Source organism: Zingiber officinale, chromosome 6B (genome assembly GCF_018446385.1).
Source record: "Zingiber officinale cultivar Zhangliang chromosome 6B, Zo_v1.1, whole genome shotgun sequence".
Classification (NCBI taxonomy): Eukaryota; Viridiplantae; Streptophyta; class Magnoliopsida; order Zingiberales; family Zingiberaceae; genus Zingiber; species Zingiber officinale.
In genome coordinates this window covers 18,881,546-18,904,947 of record NC_055996.1, presented here as the reverse complement: position 1 = coordinate 18,904,947, position 23,402 = coordinate 18,881,546, and the positions used below count along the sequence as shown (strand labels likewise).

Below are 23,402 nucleotides of genomic sequence, written 5' to 3'. Positions count from 1 at the left end.
TTAGAAGGTTCCACGCTTTGCAAGATTCGATCCGCGACATAAATAGAATTTTACATTTTTGATCCTATATTCCATAAAAGGAATGTACATGTATCTAGATCAAAAATAAAATCCTAATAAAACTAAATACTCCTGTATTTTAATACAATCATGCACACATATAAATGCCCTTGACATGTCCAGGGTCCAATCACACACATAATAACTAAAAGCCATAATAGTTGGATCCTGATCCACAAAGTTAGCACATCCTACTATTAACCCGCCTAAATTATGTATGACATATGTGCATAATTAAACTAAATACCAAATACAGAGGCAAAACCCTAGCTCGATACCAATTGTTGGTTGCTACTCGAAAACCTATAGGTTCCATTGTACAAAAATTTTGTACAAAGGTCTGAACCTTTTTCCTAGCTATCATGTGTTCTTTTAAATTAAATTTGGATCGCCTGCGGAACTTAACACGTTTGATCCAAAACTTAATCTATTTGTTCTTTTAGGTTTTGACTTGGATCTCCTGCGGAACTTAACACGTTCGACCCAAGTCTCCTTAAGTTATTAATTCCATTAAATATTAATTTCCATAATTGGTTCCCAGTACTGACGTGGCGAGGCACATGGCCTTCTTGGATATGGGAGCAACCACCACCGACTAGACAAAACCTTTTATAGAAAGATAATATTTAATTTCCTAAAATAACTTTAGGTTAACCAAAGAGAACAATCAAATCACAAGGAAAAGAAAAAACAAAAGAACACAACTTCGAAAAACATATTCGAAATTCTAGAACGTAAGCCTCTTGTATTTGGTATTATTTCCATAAATAACTAGCATGATGCGGAAAGAAAAATTACTAGTTATACCTTGTAGAAAAACCTCTTGATCTTCTACCGTATTCCTCTTCTAACCTCGGACGTTGTGTGGGCAACGATCTACCGAGATGAGAAACCACCAACCACCTTCTTCTCCTCCAAGCAAGGTTCGGCCACAAAGGAAAACTTCACCAAGGAGAAAAACCAAAATACTAACCAAGCTCCAAGAGATGCTAGCTTTCTCTCCTTCTTCTTCTTCTTCTCCGAGTAGTATCCGGCCACCACAAGAGCTCCAATGGAAGAAGGAGATTCGGCCACCACAAGAGGAAGAGAAAGAGAGGATGGCCGGCCACACCAAGGAACAAAAGAGGGAGAGAAAACAATAGAGGTTGTGTGTTGTGAAGGCACCCTCATCCCTTCTTTTATATTCCTTGGCCTAGGCAAATTAGGAAATTTAATTACAATAAAATTTCCTTAATTCCCTTAATATGATTTAATTGAGAAAAATAAAATAATATTTCCCCAATTAATCTCTAATGGCCGGCCACATCAATGGGAAGCAAATTGGACAAGTTTCAATCAACAATTAAAACTTTCCTTATTTGTTTCCGGAAATTTTAAAAATAAAATTTCTCTTCAAAAAATCTCTTCATGGTTAATAAAAAGAAATTTCCATAATTTTAATTTTACAACATGTGAATAATTTTTAAAGAGAAAATAAAATATCTCACCAATTTACAAATAAGGAAAGAGATCTAATCTCTTTTTTTAATCTTTTGTAAATTTTACAAGAGAGATAATTTAATTCAAATTTTCTTTAATAAATTATTTCTTCCACATAATAAAAATTAAAATTAAAATTCTTTTAAATTTATTTTGGCCGGCCCTACTAGCTTGGATTCAAGCTAGGGTCGGCCACCCAATCTTATACCTAGGCCGGCCCTAGCTTGTTCCCAAGCTAGCTTGGCCGACCCCTATTGGGTGGGTATAGGTGGGTATAGAACTCTATAAATAAGAGGCTACGATAGGGACCGAGAGGAGGAATTGGTTTTGGTCTCCCGATAAAATTAAGCATCCCATGTTCGCCCCGAACACACAACTTAATTTTATCAATGATAATTCATTCCACTAGAGAACTATCATTGAACTACCGCACCAATCCCAAATTATATTTTTGGGCTCCTTCTTATTATGAGTGTGTTAGTCTCCCTGTGTTTAAGATATCGAATGTCCACTAATTAAGTGAGTTACTGACAACTCATTTAATTAATATCTAAGTCCAAGAGTAGTACCACTCAACCTTATTATCATGTCGAACTAAGTCCACCTGCAGGGTTTAACATGAAAATCTTTATGAACTCCTCTTGAGGACATTATCAACCTAGTATCTCTAGGACACAGTTTCCTTCTATAATCAACAACACACACTATAAGTGATACCATTTCCCAACTTATCGAGTTTATTGATTCATCGAACTAAATCTCACCCATTGATAAATTAAAGAAATAAATATCAAACATATGTGCTTGTTATTATATTAGGATTAAGAGCACACACTTCCATAATAACTGAGGTCTTTGTTCCTTTATAAAGTCAGTATAAAAGAAACGACCTCTAATTGTCCTACTCAATACACTCTGAGTGTACTAGTGTAATTATATAATCAAGATAAACTAATACCTAATTACACTACGACCTTTTAATGGTTTGTTCCTTTCCATTTTAGTCGTGAGCTACTGTTTATAATTTATAAGGTACTGATAACATCATCTTCTGTATGTGACACCACATACTATGTTATCTACAATATAAATTAAATGAACAACTACAAACAAATGTAGACAATTTGACCAAATGTGATTCTTTATTCATAATGAATGTTTACAAAGCTTAGGCTTTCAGTATACACTCCAACAGTAATAACCAGGGGTCGATTATCAGAAACTGACGACTTAGGATTTACCCCACCATGCGCCTGACGCCTGTGTGCCTACATGTACCTTCCTCCATATCCGTGAAACTGACACTAAGAGAATCATTAATATAACGGATCTACATCTCAAATAGACTCAAGATTATAAAAAATAAATTAAGTCAAATTTAAAAATCATTTTAAAGATTTGATTCTTTTTAAACTCAACTCAATTTAACTAGATATACACTTAACTCTTGGCCATCTCCTAACATAAAGGCATCTCTTTGTTGTGTTGTGAATCTACAAATTAGCATATCTTCGAAGATATGAGACAAGTTGATTTAGTTGTGGAACCATCTGTTTGGATGGCATAATATTCTTTAAATAATATTTAAAAGATATAAGACAAGTAGATTGTATTAATTTCAACATTAATAGTTTATTTACTCGATTGTAAAGAGAAGAGAATTTTTTTTTGATAAAATTCTATACGAAATTTTATTATTTTGCATATATTTTACATTACTTTTTTTTTTAATAGTTATTGTGCTTTATGAACATCATAGCCCTTGACCTCATAGGAAATCCTATGGAAAGTTCCTCTAATAGAAATTTAAAATTTGAGACCGACCAAAGATCAACACGGGTCTATTCCGCGGGCCCCACGCCGCCTAGCTACTTGTTGTTCGGCTGCGTGGCTCCAGGCCTGCATTTTATTTTTTTATTGGAGGCCCCACTTCTGTCCAATCACAGCATGCCTTCGCCATGGGCGGTGGGCGAGTGGGTGGAGCCGTGGGATAGTGAATTATTTATATATTTAAAGGTCCACCGTGGGTTTCCGTGGCACCACCCAGGGTTCGGAATCATCCGGTCGCGCGATCTCCCCCCACTTGCCAGCGCTTTCTCGATCGTTCTCGGCCTCTCGCTCCTCCTCCCAGCCGCCGCCCTCCATTCGCCGTCGCTTCCGCCGCCGATATCCCACCGCCCAGTCAGTTATTGTATCTCGCTGCTCCTGTCGGTAATCCTATGACGTGTTTCCATTTCGCTCTCCTCTGCTCTTCCAGTTGTTCCAACAATGGGGTGTGATTCGTTGTTTCACTAAAATCTTCTGTTTGAGTTATCCTCAGGAGTGTCCAGTGAGTTTCCTTTCAATTTCCGTTGCGAGGCGGTTGACTTTGGTGCTAGCGTTCTTCTAGATCTCTCGACGCGTTCCATTCTTTTGTGTTGGAGTTGCTAGGTCTATTCTTTTGATTATGATTTGAGTGTTGTCCTTGACTTTGCGGTGACAGGAGCTTGATAGGTTAAACTAGTGATGATTCGACTTGCAGAAATCTATGACATTTTTGGCTTATTTGTTAAACGTCTGTTCCACTGAGCGATATTTTCCCCCCTACGCTTGGCTTATTCATCTGATATATGTCGGTATCGATTGTTTAATTTTTGTATTTGTTGATGGGTGGATTAAACCATGGTCTACGTGCATTCAGATAGGAATCTGTATGACATATGGTCCGTATGTGCTGGATTTCTTTGATATTGTCTTGTTACTGTCCATATCTTTTGTTCTTTAGAACATAATATTTGGGGGCGATAAAGTTGATCTTTTTTTGAACTCATCAGAATGCATTAGGTGTAGAAAAGTCACCTCACCGTCAGCAAATTCTTTGTATCTCAACATGATTATATAGTAGATTTCTTTGTTGACTCCAGCACTGGGCGTGTATGCCTAATTCAAGGAGATAACTGCCAAAAGTGAGACCACCTGAAAAACCACATGATAGCACAGAAAAGTAAAGAAGAGTCGTTTTTCTACCCGACTGGATTACTAACATCCGTTAGGAACCCATACTTGTTTGGTGTTCTATTCACTTCGCATGGTTCAGCTGAAAAAGATAAAAGGACCGTAACGTAAATTATGATTTGGTTTAAGGATTTATTTCTCCACTTAAACCAAAACTAGGTTTCCATTGGCTGCCTAAATCAATGAAAGAGCAAGAATATGTTTTTCTGGATAACTCCATGTCCAAGCAGGAAGTTTTCCAACTTCCATCTGCTAGAATCCTAGAATTTGCACTCCTGGTGCACATAGGGACCTATATCTGAGCTTGGAAATGTTCATACAAGCCATCACGTTCAGTCCATCATTTCTCATAATTACAGTAAGTAATATTTTTCGAACAAAAATAAGCAATAAGATAATACTATATGCATACATTATGTTAATTTTTTGTGGTTCTCTGACTTCTGACTAATGACTGAATTTAGTATGCGGTATTGGTTCTCTGGCTTATGTAGGCAGCACAGGGTCAATCTACTATACAGTAGATATACAGTATATAGGGGCGATATGTGATCATTGTCATAATTTTTTTAAATATTTAGAATGATAAAAATTACTAATTTACACACAATAGAGCATCTTTATTAAGTATCAACACATCCACTTTATACTCCCACTGTCCCACAGAGAAAAAATTATGTCAATCATACAATACAAAACATATAACAACAAATATGAATTAAAAAAAATTAAAATTGATCCAACTAATTTTTTTTTTTAATTTTTATTTTTTGTCCACATGTAAACTGTATGTCATATGTAGTCACTATGTGTTCACTTCCAAATTCCCCTAGGAGGCTGCATATGACCCCCAAATGAATACTTTTTTAAAACATGATTAGCTTAATGTTCCTAATATTAATAAGGAAACTCAAAGTTTGCAGCTTGGATGACTTTATGCTTGAATTGATTGTGCCAAGCTAGGTGGCAACTAGCTGAGTTAATAAGGAAACATGATCACTTTTGAAATTTTAGACAAATTTTTTAGTATTGTACCTAAAATTTTAATGGCAACTAACTGAGTTTTCTGTTGCCTTAGTTAATTTTGGAACTGATTCAATCTTTATGTCATAAAAACTGTTAACTATGTCTAGTTCTAGACTACTGTGTTAGCTGTTGATAATTCAAATGCTTGAGTATCTTGCATAATCTTATTTCACACTATAGATGATATTATTCCTCGTCTGAATGTAGAAACTTCTGCCAAATGTTTCAGTTTAATGGAAAAGTTCAAACACTTTAGTATAGTTTGCACTTTAAATTGTAGATTCTTTAGCAGCCTTCATCCACTAGCTTAGTTATTACGATTATAATTTAATTTTTCTTATAGGTTTCAATCTCCATTCTACACTTATATTCTTTTGCTTATGGCTTATTTCTTCTACTCATGCTTATTTTTCTTGTGGTACAGAGCTATCCCACTTTTTTTTTTGTTGATGGATCAAGATAATTCTATGATGGACTCACCTCGACGTAGGCATGGCCTATTAAGAGATCAAGTTCAGTTGGTGAAGAGAAAGGATTCTGATCGTTATGAAATTGTTCCAATTCAAGATCCACTGTCTTTTGAAAAAGGTTTCTTCATAGTAATAAGAGCATGCCAGTTATTGGCCCAAAAGAATGATGGGATAATTGTGGTTGGGGTAGCTGGTCCTTCTGGTGCTGGGAAGACTGTATTTACTGAGAAAGTTCTCAATTTCATGCCAAGCATTGCTGTCATATCTATGGACAACTACAATGATTCTAGTCGCATCATTGATGGAAATTTTGATGGTAAGTTTTACTCAGAGGAAGAATTTTTTCTTTCGATACTTTGCTCCTGGTTTCTTTAATCTCTTTTTCCTGTCGCAAGCATATTGCTCTCCATCTTGATGTTATACATTTTCTTTTCTGTTCTTCTTATATCTTTTCCTCAATTCTTTAAGCATGGATCTGATACCTACTGCTATCTAAAAATTTTTATCTATCACTTTTATATTTAGGTAGGTAAAAAAGATTCACTCGCCCAGCTGGTTGTAGTGTGCTGATGAATTGCCTCACTTACAAGTGTTTATAATTTTGATAACAAAAGAAAGTTCCTTTTCGGTAGCTTTTTCCTGAATTTTGTGGATCCAGTTTTAATAAATTAAGTAGAATGAAAACTTTGGAGTTTTTTATGATAATACTGCATTATTATTTTGAGTAGGGAATCACAATTTTTACATTTTTCAATATGCTTTTTTTTGACTGAATTGCAGCTTGCTTCCTGTATTTCCTCCTTTTCCCATTCCTCTCTTTAAAACATTATTTAATGAAGAATATATAGGCTAACCACAATGTGCACGAATACACTCAAACAAAGATTGGCCCCCAAGGCCACTGCCAGGCTACACTTAGATGCAATGGACACTTGTGGTTCTTGTTCATGAATTCTGAAGATGCTTATCTAACACAAATATTCTCTAATGCAACCACCTTAATGTAAAAATGCTTCCAAACGATAAATTTTACCATAACTAATCTGTAGGCCTACACACTTTTGGATCTAACTTATCTTTCATTTATTGTTTATACTGTATCATATTTGGACTCTTCATCTACCTCTCTAACCTATGACAAATACACAACACTCAGATACTCTCACTCCTAGTAGAATCAATATTTTTATTGATCACATGCAAACAATTTTAGACGAGTCAATACACTTGGATCTATACTCATGTAGGATAGTTGTATCTCGATCCGAGTAACATGGCTTATAGTTGCATCACAATGATTTGTTTTTGTTCTTGCACTTATCATTTGTTTCTTCAGAGTAGAGTGTTGTTTGTTCCTGTATGTTCACGATTGGAACTGGACTTGTTTCTTTTTGTACCTATAATCTTTTTGTTAATGGCCTCAAACAACTTCATGTTATGAAGCTTGGAATTATACATGTTACAGTACATCATTTTATGCTTTCTAATTCATGCATTTTCTTCCAGATCCACGGTTAACAGATTATGACACTTTGCTTGAAAATATTCGCGGACTAAAAGAAGGGAAATCTGTTCAGGTGCCCATATATGATTTCAAGTCAAGCAGTCGCATCGGATACAGGTAAATATCAACAAAATTTTGATTTTTTTAAATATCTATAAAATTAGGTAGCAGTGCACCAGAACTCCTGACCATCTTTTCATAGGATAAGGACTTATCATCCTTCTTGTTGTTTTCTTGGCAGGACTGTTGATGTCCCAAGCTCTAGGATTGTTTTTCTTGAAGGGATCTATGCTTTGAGTGAGAAGTTGCGCCCTTTACTTGATCTACGGGTTTCTGTGACTGGTGGTGTACATTTTGACCTTGTTAAAAGGGTTTTGCGGGACATACAGCGTGCCGGACAAGAACCTGAAGAGATAATTCATCAAATTTCAGAAACAGTTATCTACTTTATCTTTTTTTCCTAACTTCTGCTAACTGCACTTTAAATTAGCTGATGTTAGTAAGGTCATTTACTTGGATCTCCTGAACCCTGACCATTTATACTGACTTGTCCACGTTATGCAGGTTTATCCAATGTACAAGGCATTCATTGAGCCAGACTTGCAAACAGCACATATAAAAATCTCCAACAAGTTCAATCCATTTACAGGCTTCCAGAATCCAACCTACATTCTAAAGGTTAGTCTTTGGGGGTTTTATTGCATATATGGTTGCTAATGATTAGAGGTATGGTATTTACAAACTGTTCTTATTGATGTCTTCAGTTATTTTGTTTAAATCTTTGACTTTTTTTACTATTGCAGTCACCAAGAAGTGTAGCAGTGGATCAAATCAAAGCTGTTCTTTCTGAAGAACACAAAGAAGGTACAGAAGAAACCTACGATATATACCTATTGCCACCAGGTGAAGATCCAGAAGCATGCCAATCTTATTTAAGAATGAGAAACAGGGATGGGAAGTACAATCTTATGTTTGAGGTATACTATTCTGGATAATTCCTTGTGGAGTTTTTATTTATATGTGTGACTTATGTATTATGGATGAGGGTCACTTAAAAAAAAACTTTAGAGAATTGCTTGAAACATGTAAATGAAAATTTTGTTTTCTCTGTTGGCATTATGTGCTTATTTGCAGATTTTGCTAACTTATAAATTTGAGTATTGATGTTCTTATATCAATATGCATGGGATGGAACTTTTGTTAAATGCATTGCCCATCTTCAGTAATATTTATTTGGAGTTTCTGGATTCACATGCCTATTCTTATACTTTGCATATACGATTTCCTTTGCATGTATTTATTTAGAGTGTTTCATATGTCATTTTGACTATTGACTACTTGTGAATTTTCAGGAATGGGTAACTGATAGTCCCTTCATCATATCACCCAGAATTACTTTTGAAGTTAGTGTGCGTCTTCTCGGTGGGTTAATGGCGCTAGGCTATACCATTGCAGCTATTCTGAAGAGAAGCAGTCATGTGTTTTCTGATGACAAGGTGGTTGTAAAAATTGATTGGTTAGAACAACTTAATCGCCAATATGTTCAGGTAACTGAAACTGAATATTTGCAAGTTATTTATTTCTGAAACTGCTAAAAATTTCTTGTATTATGTGTTGTTTTGAATATTGTTTGATGAAAGATGCCTCGACATAATTCCTTAATCTAACGTATTAATAATGGCCTATACCTCTGTAGTTTGGCTACTCACCATGAAATTCCTGTTGCTTCTTCTGCTATTGTCAGTCATTACCTTTTATGGTATAATGAGCCAATGTTTAATTAAGTTACGTAATTCCCGGTTTCAGATATATCTGGACACTTCTTCCATAGTTGCATTATGATACATTGTTCAGTTAGGTTGTGGCCAAATCTACGATATCACTAAAGCAGTTTTAATTGGACTTGGTGAATATTATTTTTATATTTTGGTTCCAGTGAACTATTTGCAATCCAAGTCTTTACACATCGTGTATACTGAAAGAACTCATCCAATTAGCTACAGAAGTCAAACATCAATATTCTATGGTCAATATTCTATGGTTCATGCATCTCCATAACTCATAAGTATGGCAAGGAACAGGATAAAACTATCTTTGTTGCTTGTGAGAAATTAAACATATAGAAACTGTACCTTGCAGATGGTCTTCCATAGTTGCATAATGCAGCTGTGGAAGTTATTCTTAGTGGCTTCTAATTTAGGCAATTTTGAAATACTTTCAGTAATTTGAAATAGTATTTCTTGATTGTTCCTCAGTATTCTTGCTAGATCTCTTACATTCATCAGTCTCTATTGAGGGATACACGGGTGTTATTGTACGTCTTGATTCTTATTTCTTGTGATGGTTTTGTTCCTAACATCAATTCATGGTGAAACTTAAAAATTTATATGACAACATAATGTACTCTATTGTAAGTTTCGATTCATCATAACATGGGCCTCATGGTGCATGCAAAACAATCTTGACCTTCCCCATGTAGGCTCTGCTGTATAGCTAATGTTGATGTAATATATTATTATCATATAGCTTTCTACAGCTTAACTCAATGAAACATCTCTTGAATGACTGGCATGAATTCGATGTTAGGATTGACAATGATTAAGCTTACGGGATCCATGCAACTCTACAGATCATGTAATTTTACATTTTAAGGGTAATCACCAAACATAAGAAATTGGAGTAGGGTTCTGATATCATGTTAGCTGAACTAGAAAGAAATTTTCTTCTATGCATTCTGGGTTGTCATTCTTGTCTGCACGACTATAAAGAATTGTACTGTGCATCAACTCAGGAAAGAATTTAGTGGTGTATGTAAACTTCAGCTGTTTCCTATGTTTCTTGATTCTTAATTGTATTCTATCTTCTTTGGTCATGTGCATTTTTTGAGGAAAGCTATTTTTCTGTTTCTTCATTATAATTATAAAGATTGTGTGATTCATTATACATATGTAATGTGTTTTGCTCAAAATCCATTTTGTTGGTCTCAAATTTATAGTTGTGCGATTATGAAAGGTGCAAGGAAAAGAGCGACTGTATGTTAAGCATATAGCGGAGCAATTGGGTCTGGAAGGTGCTTTCATTCCTCGTACTTACATTGAGCAGATTCAACTTGAAAAGCTCGTGAATGACGTGATGGTATAGGTTCTTTACACCAATTCTTGTTGCACTTAGCTTCGAGCTATTTTAGCTTTTTTTATTCTTTGCATTGTTTTTGCCTATTTTATTGTTAACTGCAGGCCCTGCCAGATGATTTAAAGACAAAGCTCAGCATAGATGATGACATGGTCTCTAGTCCTAGAGAAGCACTTTCACGGGCATCTGCTGATAGGGTTGCCATGAGAAATAAATTTCTGAAAAGGTTTGTATATGTATTATCATCATTGATGATAATTTAGTTCTCCTTCAAAATTACAAAATTATAATACGCATCAGTTACTTGGCCAATACAACATGTCATCATCTAATATAGACGTGCACATTTTGTGATTCCTAATAAAGATTCTTAGGTCTTTTCTTTTTCTTACATTTAGCAGACCAATTGGTCTGGCTTGGTTTTATCAATACATCTCTAATGATTTGTCTGCAGATCTAACCTAATCCTTGTTGGTATCTCAAGGTAACAATTATTTTGAAATGAATCTTCTCTGTTTCCTCAGTGGAATGTCCCATTCCTTCTCTACGCAAAGGGAGAAAAATATTGCCAAACTCAGACTTGACGTCAACCAGAGAAGGTTCGAGAAACAACCACCTGAGTCACCTGCAATCAGTCGGGTTAGTTGTCATAACACAGGATGTTCATCTCGTAGAAATTGGGAAATAAGTCTCGTTTTATTTTCTTTGCATGAATGGATTTTATGTTACAAATGGTCTAACGATGCAACTTTCTTTTTGTGTATTTACTGATGCTGTATAGGAAGCTGTTAATCATCTATCAGAGCAGATTTCAGCTCTAAATGAAAGATTTGATGAGTTTAGTTCACGAATGGAAGAATACAATAAGAAGTTTAGCTCACAGAGAACTTCTATGAGCCAGCAGAACTTGGCCCTCCAAGGGGAAGCTTGTAATGGCTCTGTCCCAACAACATTGTTTGTGTCTAACTTGGGCAATGGCACCCTTTTGCCTACCTCATCATCTTCTTCCCAACTGAATAAGGATTCTCCCCTACTGGATGAGGTATGCACCAATTCCATCTACCTTTTTTTGTTGTAAAAATAAATAGATTTAGGCTTCAGGGATATAAGTCCTTTGCTTTGAATATTTGATTTTTTTTTTATGTATTATCCGATATTAGTCTAACCTTCCATTTTTTGAAATAGTACAACAGCAAACTCATTTTAAGACCCCAGTGCCTAAAATGACACGCCAACAGCTTTCTTGATTCTTGTTTATTCTCTTAGTTATAGAATTGTAGTACTAAAATCCTTTTACAGCTGATGTTTTAACTGGCTAGTTCAGAGCCGTAATCACCCTATGAACTTTACTGATATGTTCCTACGCATTCATGGAATCGATGATGATGATGCTTTCTGTCATTGGCAGCTAATGCTCGTCTCACGGGGTCAGCGGCAAATCATGCATCAACTGGATAACCTTAACAATTTGATGCACGAGCACTTGCCTTTGTTGTCCCAAAAAGGCTTAACCGATAACAGAAGTGGATCGCTTGACTGGAATATGATAGGGGTATTAGCGATGGGTTGCATTGGCATTTTTCTGTTCAAAAATCTGAACAGGAATTAAAATGAACCCTCAACTTCTATTTGACATGAACCTTAGGATCGTGATTGATGACTTTGAGATATTAACCTCTTCATGCTACACAATTGGTGCAGGGCCTTAGGCTCAGATGGGATCTAATGAAATCTACCAAGCTAACACACGCTACAATTTTGCAGGAGTCGTGGTGCACCTCTCTTTATTTCTCTATTTTCCTTTTTGTTTTAGTTTTTTGTTTCTGAAGAGCTACAGTTGAATTTGTACATTTCAGACAGCAGAACTTATAGTTAAAAAATCAATGGCACGGAGAACCACTATTTATTTATTTGTCTCAAGTATCCATGCCACTCTTATGTGGTTATGACACCTGAATTGAATATTTTAGGCATATATCCACACCACTCTTATTTGGTTATGACACATTTACCATCTTTTTGTATTATTGTAAGTTAATTTATAAATTATTATTTACCATAAAAATTATAGTTTAATTTAATTTTTAGTTATTCTATATTTATTTTTGTAGGCTAGCATTTCAGGTACTAGACATCCAAAAATTTGTAATTTTTGTTGTCATAAATTAAGCTTGCAAGAATTTCAGCCAGTGGAAAACAACGTGGGCATGCTTTTTCTCTCATAGGAATTTTGAAAAGGTTAAGAGATGCTAAAATGCCTAACGCGGATTATTGAAGGCTACTCGAGAGAATACATATATTGAATTTTTTGTGTGAAATAAATTTGCCATAAAAATAGAGACTGAACTGCAACCCAGTCACATTAAATTTTGTAAAAAAAAACATTTTGAAATCTTTTTTGTATTTTATCTTTCTTAATGTGGTTATAGAAAAATAAATAAATAAGAATAGTTGTGTGTGATATGAGTCATTTAGGCGAGGGGTAATCATATTAGTTAATTATTTTATTTGATACAATTTTAAAATTATATTAATATAATGTAATTTAAATTATAAAAAGTAATAAAATTTTGTTACATTCCAATTTCCATTAAAAGCCTCGCCAAAACTTTGAATGTAGCAATAAATTAATGGAATCGAGAACAAATCAACGGAATAGAGAAGGAAACGAAGACATCGAACACAACAACGAGATGGAAGCCGCAGCGCTGTCACACAATCTCCTCCTCGACTCATGCCCACTGACGTCCTCGTCCAGATCTTCGCCTTCTCATGCGGTCACCCCCGTCGAGTTCCCCTCCAAGAAGGATCTCATCCTCCCATCCTCATAGATAGAGGCGACGTGGTGACAAAACAAAATTTCTCTTTTCTCGCATCAACCACTACGTTTTTCATCGTTGACATCCAATCATTTGATTAGATGTGATCGTGGATCGAGTTACTTTGATTATTAGGATTAAAAATTATCTGAATCTACTAATAAGATAATATAATATTATTATTAAATCCGGTTCTATATCTGATAATTATGATGTATCAAATATTTGACGAATTGTTAGTTATTTGAATATCCGACCTTATATCCAATGAAATATAAAATATAAATATAAAACAATAAAAATAAAATAAAATATTTTAAAATGATAATAGACATTATTCATTACACGTTGTAACAGCTAATCACCAGTAGTTACTACAATGTATAGTAGTTTATCGACAGTAACTACTATAACGTGTAGTAACTTATCGACAGTAGTTGCTACAAGTAAGGGTGATCGCGAATCGGATTGGTTCAGTTATTGAGATAAAAAAACTATCTCGCGCTACTAGATCGGATAATGCAATATCAGGACCCTACATCCGATTCTATATCCGATGGATTTTTTTTTCGATTCGATTCGAATCGATATAAACAGGTTGATCGATTTGACGAATTGATTTGCTCATCCCTACATTTGATTGTAGTTGGTGTTGGAGAGATGTAATGGCAAGAAGTACTTGATGTTGGCCTGGGGCCAAGACATCAGATATTGGACCTTCACTCCTGATCAGGAGTCTCTACCCAATAGCATAGGTACAGCGTTTGAATCAATAAAGAACCTTTTCTTCTGTATGAATCGATATTATTATATTCCAATTCCTTCCCGATACCTCCCAAGGAAAATCCTGAATTGGATCCAAAATTGACGGGTTAGTGTAAGCTTATCCATGCAGTTATACACTCTTCAAATAGGAATTCATTTTCTGAAAGATCCTGGCTTTCGTGCTTTGGTGAGTCGTCCGAGATCCTTTCGATGATCTATGTTGTGTTGAAGTAATATCCATATGATCCGATCGATTGCGTAAGGTCCGCGGTAGCAATGGAATCGGGGAAAAATATACAGAAAAGACAGTTTTTTTTTATTATATTTAGTATTAGTTACCGATCCCGGTTCGGTGAGTCTTTTCTTCCGTGATGAAGTGTTGGCATCAGTCCTACATTTTTGTCTCCGTGGACCGAGGAAAAAGGGGGTTCAGCGGGAAGAGGATTGTACCATGAGAGAAACAAAGATGTCAACCTCCTTCAAATATACAACATGGATTCCGACAATACAATGGAATTGAAAAGATATGAACTACGGTACATCTAATGGACATCAAAATTTAGAAAGATATGTAGCTAAACTACTGTACATCTAATGGACATTAAATAAAAAAAATATAATCATCTTTATAATGAAAGTACCTACATACTATATAAACTTTTGACCCAACATAATAATATAATATTATATTATAAATTTAATTATATTATCTCTCATCAAACATCGTATCTTCTTGATAGTTTTGTATACATGTTTGGCATGTTATAACTCAAAAAGCGTCATTTTAGGTAGGTGTCGATGATCCGGTGGATGAGCTTGTATTAAATGCCAGGAAAATGACCTTTGCAAAAAATTCTTTCTGAAAAAAAACCATTGATCAATAAAACATTTTACAATTTTATAGTGTGCCCTGGTTGGAATTTAATTTTAGTGTAGTTCAATTTGAAATCGTAATTCAGATTATTACATTAAAAAAACATATCAGCATATAATCAATAAATGATGATACGATGAAACATAATGGCACCGTAATAATTATAGTAAAAGAGAAAATCTATCACCCAACAGTCTTTCAAGGTCGGATTTATAGTAAAATTTTAGATGTTAAATTTTAACAAACACATATATAATCACACTCAAGTTTAACACACAAATATCAAAAATTTAATATCGAATCTGACCACTTAAAATGCGCTTGCACCAACAAAAGCCAACAACACTAAAGATATGCTTTATTAAAATCACATCACTTATTTATTCTAAAAAATAAATATTACCATGTTTAGTAATATTTTTTTAATTTTTCATATGCACGAAATAAAAAAAATATAAATACGAATATATTTCTATTGAATTACGGGCTAATTTTTATATTTTAATATCTAAGAGAATAAATATAATTTTATTTTTACACTATATTTATTTATGATTTATCCTTCGAGGCGCATGATCAATGGCGGTGTGGCGTCCGACGGCGGATGAAGTCTGATATAACAGTCGTCGGATGTCGTTCCGACGGTGGATGATGCCTGATCCCAATTGAGTCGGTGCCCCCAGCACTAGCAGCCAGCCTTTATTGGTATTTCAGACTTTTCGTATATTTATTTTTATTTATTTGTTTCATCGAGACTTTCTGTATCATCATCGATCGAGTCTCCGGCGATTCTGATAGGGTTTTGAGAAGCAGCTATCTGCACCTCTTCGCAAGGGCATAGCGGAGGAGGCCATGGAAGGCGATGACGAGGCCTTCGATGGGGCGCCGATGGGAAACGAGGAGATGTTCTCCAACGGTGGCGACATTGACGATCCGCGCCATACACCGATTTCTACCCTGGGAAAGGCAGGGGCTTCCGGAGGCGGCGAACTGATGGACGTGGAGGCCTACGCGTCACTCTACACTGGCCGGACCAAAGTGGTGCGGTTGCTTTTCATCGCCAAGCGCTGCGGCAATGAAGCTATGCAGCTGGAAGCCCTACGAATGGCTCATGACGAGATCAAGAAGGGGGAAGATACGCAACTTTACCATGAGGTCACTGCGAGGATCGGTGATCGGCTCGGCCCACAGTATGCCCTCGACCAAACCTGGGCGGACATTGTAGATCGGCGCGCTGAACATCGTAAGGAGAAGCTCGAGAACGAGTTTAATTCCTATAAGGTACCTTGCCTTGGGCTTCTTATCCTAGTTTGTCTTTTTATTACCGTTGAGGAATCTACATATGCTGTTTGTGACTTTAAATTTCATGTTATTTTCTGTGAAGTTTCCGTGCACTTCACAAATCTTTATATGCCTCGTATGGTGCAGTACTTCCTCATGATTGCTCCTAAACGCGAAACGCGATGATCCTTAGGTATGACTGAGCTAGTTACTGATTTAGATGAACATGTAGATGCATATCCAAGTACAAGACATTTTTGTGCGTTTGTTTAAGCCCCTTATTTTTAAAAGTCAAGGTGAATCTCCACTGTAGACATGACGATCCTGTCTTGGCGTTCATATAAAGTCTTCTTTAGCGTGAATGCCATTGCTTCCTTAGACGAATATATATAACGCATTGCACCATGAATTTGTGAATTGTTCCATGAGTTTGTCTTGTCTTGCTCCTTTGAAGTAATAATATAATCATAGTAAAAGAATATGGATGAATACTCTTTTTTTTTTTTTACCTATTTTAGATTTTGTTTTAGAGTTGGATCAATTTGGCAACATGGCCAAGTGGTAAAGCAGGGCTTGCAAGTCCTTTATCCCTGTTCAAATTTAGATGTTGCTTAACCAATAAAATTTGGGATTTCTTGTTCTATTGATTTAGTTCAACAAATTTTGTCCCTGGAGCCAGAGAAATATAAGCTTATCATTATCTTTTTCCCCCTCAAAATTTGGTCTTTGGGTATTGCCCAAATTAAAAAGGCAAACATTCATTATGTGCAGACTAACATGATCAAAGAAAGCATCAGAATGGGCTACAATGACATAGCAGATTTTTACTATGCTCACGGTCAACTCGGTGATGCCTTCAAGAATTATGTCCGTACACGTGACTATTGTACTACTTCAAAGCACATAATCCAGATGTGTCTGAATGTCATTCTTGTCAGTATTGAGTTGGAACAATTCATGCATGTATCCAACTATGTGAGTAAAGCAGAGCAAACGCCAGAACAGTTGGATCCTATAATGAATTCAAAACTGCGGTGCGCTGCTGGTTTAGCATATCTTGAAACAAAAAAGTATAAGCTTGCAGCCCGGAAGGTATGATTTTTGCTACTGCTTTGTTGAGGAAAATATAATGAAATAGCATATTTGTCTTTACAGAATCTAGTATCGCATACATAACGATCTTAATATACAAGTACCTCATAAAGTTTCATTTTATTTCAAGACAAAAATAGCAAATTCATCGTAAGTGATATTTGGTTTTATTTCTATGTTTGTTGCTCTAATCTCCTTTCATTTGGAATTCAATTCCTTTTCATCTCTTCTTGTAATCAAATATTATGTCAAAATACTAAACAAATATAATAATTCAAAATGAGAAGTAATAAAAAAAACTTCAAATTGAAAGGATTTTTATATAATATTTTAACTCTGTCAATTTTGAATTAACTTCCATTATCACATTTTGTAATTTTCATTCATCACACCTAATATATGGTTCTGCTGAGACACCAATCAAAGCTTTGCATTCATGTCAGAACCAGACTTTGGTGATTGACAAACACTGGGGGTGTGTGGTGGAAGCTTGGATTAGTTATAATGACTAATGACAATGTTTCTTTGGAGAAATGGTTTCATCTCGCTTGGTGCATCATTCCAAAGCATTTAAAACCTTAACATTGGTTGAATTATCAGTCGATTGGAAAACTCTTCTATTTATTGCTCATCAGTCCAATCGACTATAACCACCTCCTAAAGACTGGATTTGACAAACATTGTGGGGGTGTCTAGTGGAAGCTTGGATCAACTATAATGGCTAATGACAAGCTTTCTCTGGAGAAATGGTTTCATCTCTCTTTGTGCATCATTCCAAAGCATTAAAACCTCAATACTGGTTGGGTTGAATTACCAGTCAATTGGAAAATTCTTCAGTGATTGCTCATTAGTCTAGTTGACTAGAGCCTGAACTGACATTCTGTCCTCCGAACATAGTGCTTACAGTTGACTCTCGAGTTAGCTGAAAACTCTATTTGATTGAGGCTTAGTGTCAAGTCATGCTAGTTGACACGAGTGAAAATTTATAGAATTAGACATAAGTGTCAATTCTAGTTGATTTTCCTGTACTTTTATTGCTCACGGATGAAGATTTGAATTTCAATGTAAATGACATAACTGTAATTACCAGTTTATGTTAGACATTTTTCCAAAGTTTCACATTTACTGAATGTTTGAAATATAATGTAGTGATAGAGATACTTGTCGTGAAGTAAAACTCCACAAACCATATACTTATTTTCTTTTTTTCTGCAGATTATCATTTTTGGTAAATTTTTCCTGATTGTATTTGTAAATTCCACAGTTTTTAGAGACAGGAATTGAATTAGGTAACAATTATACAGATGTGATAGCACCACAAGATGTTGCTATATATGGTGGACTTTGTGCACTTGCATCTTTTGATCGAACAGAGTTGAAGGTATTCAACAACTTCATCTTATGTCAGTTATCGTTTCTTATTTATCTAATACCATTTACCCATTATTAATTAATTACCTTGCTTTTTTACTAGAACAAAGTTATTGACAATATTAACTTCAGCAACTTTTTAGAGTTGGTGCCAGAAGTAAGAGAACTTATAAATGACTTCTACGCAAGGTAAGATAGGACTAATATTTTGTTCATTGTAGTTCTGACAACCTGGTAATTTCATTAAAGTTAGACTTAAGTGGTTTCTTGGTATGATTCAAACAGCTGAGTTTTCTCTCTCGTATATTAGAGCTCAATATTTCTTGTTGAGCTTTATGATAAGTGCAGATATTAACATATTAGAAATAATTGTTTTCTTGGTGGACCTTGTCTTCTTTTTCTGGAGTATGAAATCAACCTGAATATTGGAGATAAACATGACATCAATCTCTTGGAATGTGAGTGTCTAATAGAAAATATCGTGAATCACATTCTAAAATCCTAATGATTCCATCTGATATTTGATTTTAAAGCCTAATGTTCCTTCCTGTTCACACATGAAATAGACTTGTGGTCACATGTTCTAAGAAAATTAGAGAATGTCATTCGTTTTGTTAGTGGTGTTCTAATAGTTTACTTTCAGGTGATTTCTTCATTTATTTTTTGTACTTGTGAATTTTTTGCTAACCATACTCATACCCACTTGGTACATCCAAACCCATATCCTCCATCACATACATAGGAGAGGTAATTGTTTCTCTATTCATATTCGTCCCATCACTACTTGCGGTTTCTTGACCTAACTTGGATCCAAACTCACTTTAATGCATCATGACACTACCAATAAACAAAATAATTCCGTAATAGATCCCCAAAATTGTCTAATCAATTTTTCATTAATAAAATATCTCTACAGAAATGTAAGTCAAGCCGTAAAATTGACATACCTATTAAAATCATAATATCCATCAAAGTTAAGATAAAACATATACAAGATCAAGCGAATGTTGTCAATCGACATTGTTGTAGATGGGATAGCAAATGAAGTACACCATGCTAATATATATATCCAGTTACCCGAACTCTGGATGTTAAAACATAAAACTAAAACTCTCATATAACTATGACATGTGTCTACTATTGCCCTTAAATCCATACCTTACTCATCTAGAAGGTACTGGAACCCGATAATTTTGACCATTGGTATTTTAACTAAATCTCTCCTATACCCATGACAAGTATCTACTATTTCAACTTAAATCCATCCCTTATTTACAAGGTACTTGAACCCAATTAACATGGGTCATTGGTATTTTGAAAAACTCTCCCATCTACATCCTTATTCTTCATCAAACTAATCCTTTAAAGCTTGAGTACTTGTAAGAGTTGATTTATGAGCCAGTCTTATAGACAAATTATAACAGATGACATTGACTAGGGTAGGCTAACTGTGGGATATGGTTAGAGGAAGTATCTGTGTTTGGCCTGATGGCTATATGGCTTGGTTGAGCTGCAAGGGAAGTTAAAAAGGTGTTTCACTTTGCCCAAACTGAAAAGGAGACTGATCAAGGTCAGATATCGTCCCTAGGGGGTTTAACTGAATTTCATTTAGTTTGTTATGAGGTGGAGAATATTACCGGTATGAGCTGGTGATTCTAGAGATCGCACGGGGACTTGGTGAGTCTAATTCCACATACAGTTGATGGTGACATCGGGACCCTATATATAAGCCTCATGATTTGTGTCTTCTGCTGCGAGGCGTTGACACGTGGGAATAAAGACAATGTCGTGAGCTTGGTGTTTGTGTCACGAAATCTTTTGATTGGCTGTGAGCTTGCAACCTTTGTTCCCTTCTTCGCTGGGACTCTGACTTCGGCGACTAGTTTTATTCCGACACTACTTTCACTAGACACCCCACCCCCCAATCTTGTGCAATGCACACTGGGGCTCCTAAACATACTCAGTATGAAGGGATGGTAGTTAACACACTGTTGATCAAAGTATTTTCAACTGAATTACTGGAGTACTATTACATGAATAGATATTCTTTTCCCTCGGATTTCCAAATGAACTGAGAACACCAATTCTGACAAAATTGTCAGTCTAAATATCCTTCCTATCCATTCCTTATTAAAAAAAAAATCCTTACTCTAAATTCTCTAAGAAAAGCACATATTTTGAATGGGTTTGATGGGCTGTGAGAGCTGCACAGGCTGGGTGAATGACTAATTATTATTGAGATGGATATTTTATCATGGAGATTTATTTATCATCTATTATTGATAAATTCTTACAAACCAAACATAGGAATTAAAATGATCCATCTATTTCATTCCATAACCAAATCAAACAATATATATTCCAATTCTCTTTTGTATCACCTTTCCTAGGAATAGTAATTCTATTTCCTATCAATTCCATTCCATAAATTAAATGTAGCGTTATATGATGAGGAACTTGTAGTCTCAGTCTAGAATATTTTTACTGTTTGAGAATAATAGTAGGATCTAAACAGTTTGATTGGATCATTGGATATACATAACAAGTTAAATAAATTATTAATTATTTTTCTTTTTTCCTTGAATATTATCATTAGTTTTTTTAATACACACACACACATATTTATGTTTTATAACCATGTATGGATATCCAGCTTACATCTGTCTAGATGATTCTTTTAGCTTTTATTTTGATGTTTAGTAAATGATGACAGTATAATTTTTGTTAATTTAATTTTTTTTAAAATGATAAATAACATATGCAGTGTATGCTTGGCCCCATGGCTTCTACATATCATTTAACTCACTATAACCACTCATCTAACTCATTGTATCCAAGAATTTAACTCAACCTCTGGGATCACATCTGAATCAATCAACCAGCAAAGGCAATCCGCTCATGGCTTTTGCTTTTCTTATGAAAACGAGCTTTCTTTGTTAAGCTGTATAGTTGATTTATAGACATGCATATTATTTTAATCTTTATATATTGGATTGATGTTTTGAAGGAAAACTGATACTTGAACTTCTACAAGCTAAATGCCTATATGGCATTTTTTTTTTTTTTTTTTTTTTAACACCAGACAGCTAATTAGTAGCAACTCTTTGAAAAGGTATACTGAAACTAGCTATGGAGCATGAGAGCTTTTGTTCGAACTTGTTTTACCTTCATCAAGGAAATATTATTTCCCCAGATGATATCTGTAAATTGATTTATAAATCAGTCTTGTCCTGGCTGCCTTATTGTTGTTCTAAAGATACAACTTGCAGGCTCTCTGAATTAGTCAGTTATCTCTTTCCCCTACCATCATCATACGCTTCCTGCAGAAAAAGCTTGGGGGATTGGATAGTAGTTGCCTCATTGTGTTGCTGTATTTGTACAATTCTACAGTATGCAGTTTTGGGATTTTTAGTTTTATCCTTATTTACAAAACAACTTCTGTTGCAGTCACTATGCATCATGCCTGGAGTATCTTGAGAATCTAAAACCAAATCTACTACTGGATATCCATCTGCATGATCATATTGAAATGCTTTACACAGAGATTCGCCACAAAGCCATCATTCAGTACACTCTTCCTTTCATTTCTGTCGAGCTTCATACAATGGCTGGTGCTTTTAAAACTAGTGTTGCTGGGTTAGAGAAAGAACTGGAGGCTTTAATCACCGAGAACAAAATTCAAGTAAACGTTGATCTATTTATTTATGTTTCATCATAAACTGAGTTAGAACTGCAACATAATAATACAATTTTCATGTTGATTGGCTACAGGCTCGCATAGATTCACACAACAAAATTCTTTATGCAAGACACGCTGATCAAAGGAATGCAACCTTCCAACGCGTCCTACAAACTGGTGTTGAGTTTGAGAGAGATGTTAGAGCCATGCTGTTGAGAGCCAATCTGATCAAACATGAAAGCATAATGAAGTCAGCTAGGAAGCTTTGAGGCTGATTGGTGATCTCGTGTTTGCGGATTTTTCAGATTTGCATACGGGGTTGAGAGAAGATTATGCACTTGTTTTTTTTCCCCTGCATTCTTAGATGACATGCTTGATATCGTGACTTCTTTGTATTTGAAGGTTGGTACTTTGGGTGTCAACATTATTTTTTGTCAGCGTCATCTTATCTATACCTTTTCGTGCTTGATACATACATACAAGGCAGTCTTTATAGGTCTTCAAGTCTATTCATCGTTTTTCTTAAAAAAAAAGAAGCAACAATTAGCCCTACCCCTTGCGTATTAAATCTAAAATTTATTGTTTCTCAATGAATTATCTATTTGAGCTGCGTATAGATCTGTCTTTATTAAGTAAATTATTGTACATTGTCTAAAAAAAATTGTTGGAATTCAAGGGCAGTAAACAATTTTGTTTTGGATATGATGGTCACGAAATCAAACGGATCTCGCCCAGAGGCAAGCATTTGGCATTTTAATCAGAAAGTCAACCCCATCAATTCAGCCGTCGCTTGTTTGCCTCCAAAGAACCGTCTTCGAAACAAAACAACAGTATGACAAGAATACATCGAGCATAT

At 35.2% G+C, this 23,402-nt stretch overlaps 2 protein-coding genes across 3 annotated transcripts; both read left to right on the top strand.

Annotated features, from left to right (window-relative positions):
• Positions 1 to 3,560: 3,560 nt before the first annotated feature.
• On the top strand, positions 3,561 to 12,577 carry LOC121992194 (inorganic pyrophosphatase TTM2-like). Of its 2 annotated transcripts, XM_042546395.1 has the most exons (12): positions 3,561 to 3,750; positions 5,984 to 6,345; positions 7,536 to 7,650; positions 7,775 to 7,970; positions 8,098 to 8,211; positions 8,337 to 8,510; positions 8,886 to 9,080; positions 10,546 to 10,668; positions 10,770 to 10,891; positions 11,190 to 11,304; positions 11,447 to 11,707; positions 12,074 to 12,577. In XM_042546395.1, exons 2-12 carry the CDS (start codon positions 6,009 to 6,011, stop codon positions 12,272 to 12,274), a joined length of 1,953 nt encoding a protein of 650 aa, XP_042402329.1. In that variant the 5' UTR covers positions 3,561 to 3,750; positions 5,984 to 6,008; the 3' UTR covers positions 12,275 to 12,577. The 2 variants fall into 2 exon arrangements, with proteins under 2 accessions (XP_042402329.1, XP_042402328.1); XM_042546394.1 differs by having other exon boundaries at positions 3,561 to 6,345.
• A 3,272-nt stretch (positions 12,578 to 15,849) lies between these two features.
• LOC121992193 (COP9 signalosome complex subunit 1-like) lies at positions 15,850 to 22,998 on the top strand. The gene is made up of 6 exons (XM_042546393.1): positions 15,850 to 16,404; positions 17,176 to 17,496; positions 18,761 to 18,877; positions 18,971 to 19,056; positions 22,315 to 22,549; positions 22,639 to 22,998. The coding sequence occupies exons 1-6, from the start codon at positions 15,976 to 15,978 to the stop codon at positions 22,813 to 22,815; spliced, it is 1,365 nt and encodes a 454-aa protein (XP_042402327.1). The 5' UTR covers positions 15,850 to 15,975; the 3' UTR covers positions 22,816 to 22,998.
• Positions 22,999 to 23,402: the final 404 nt, after the last annotated feature.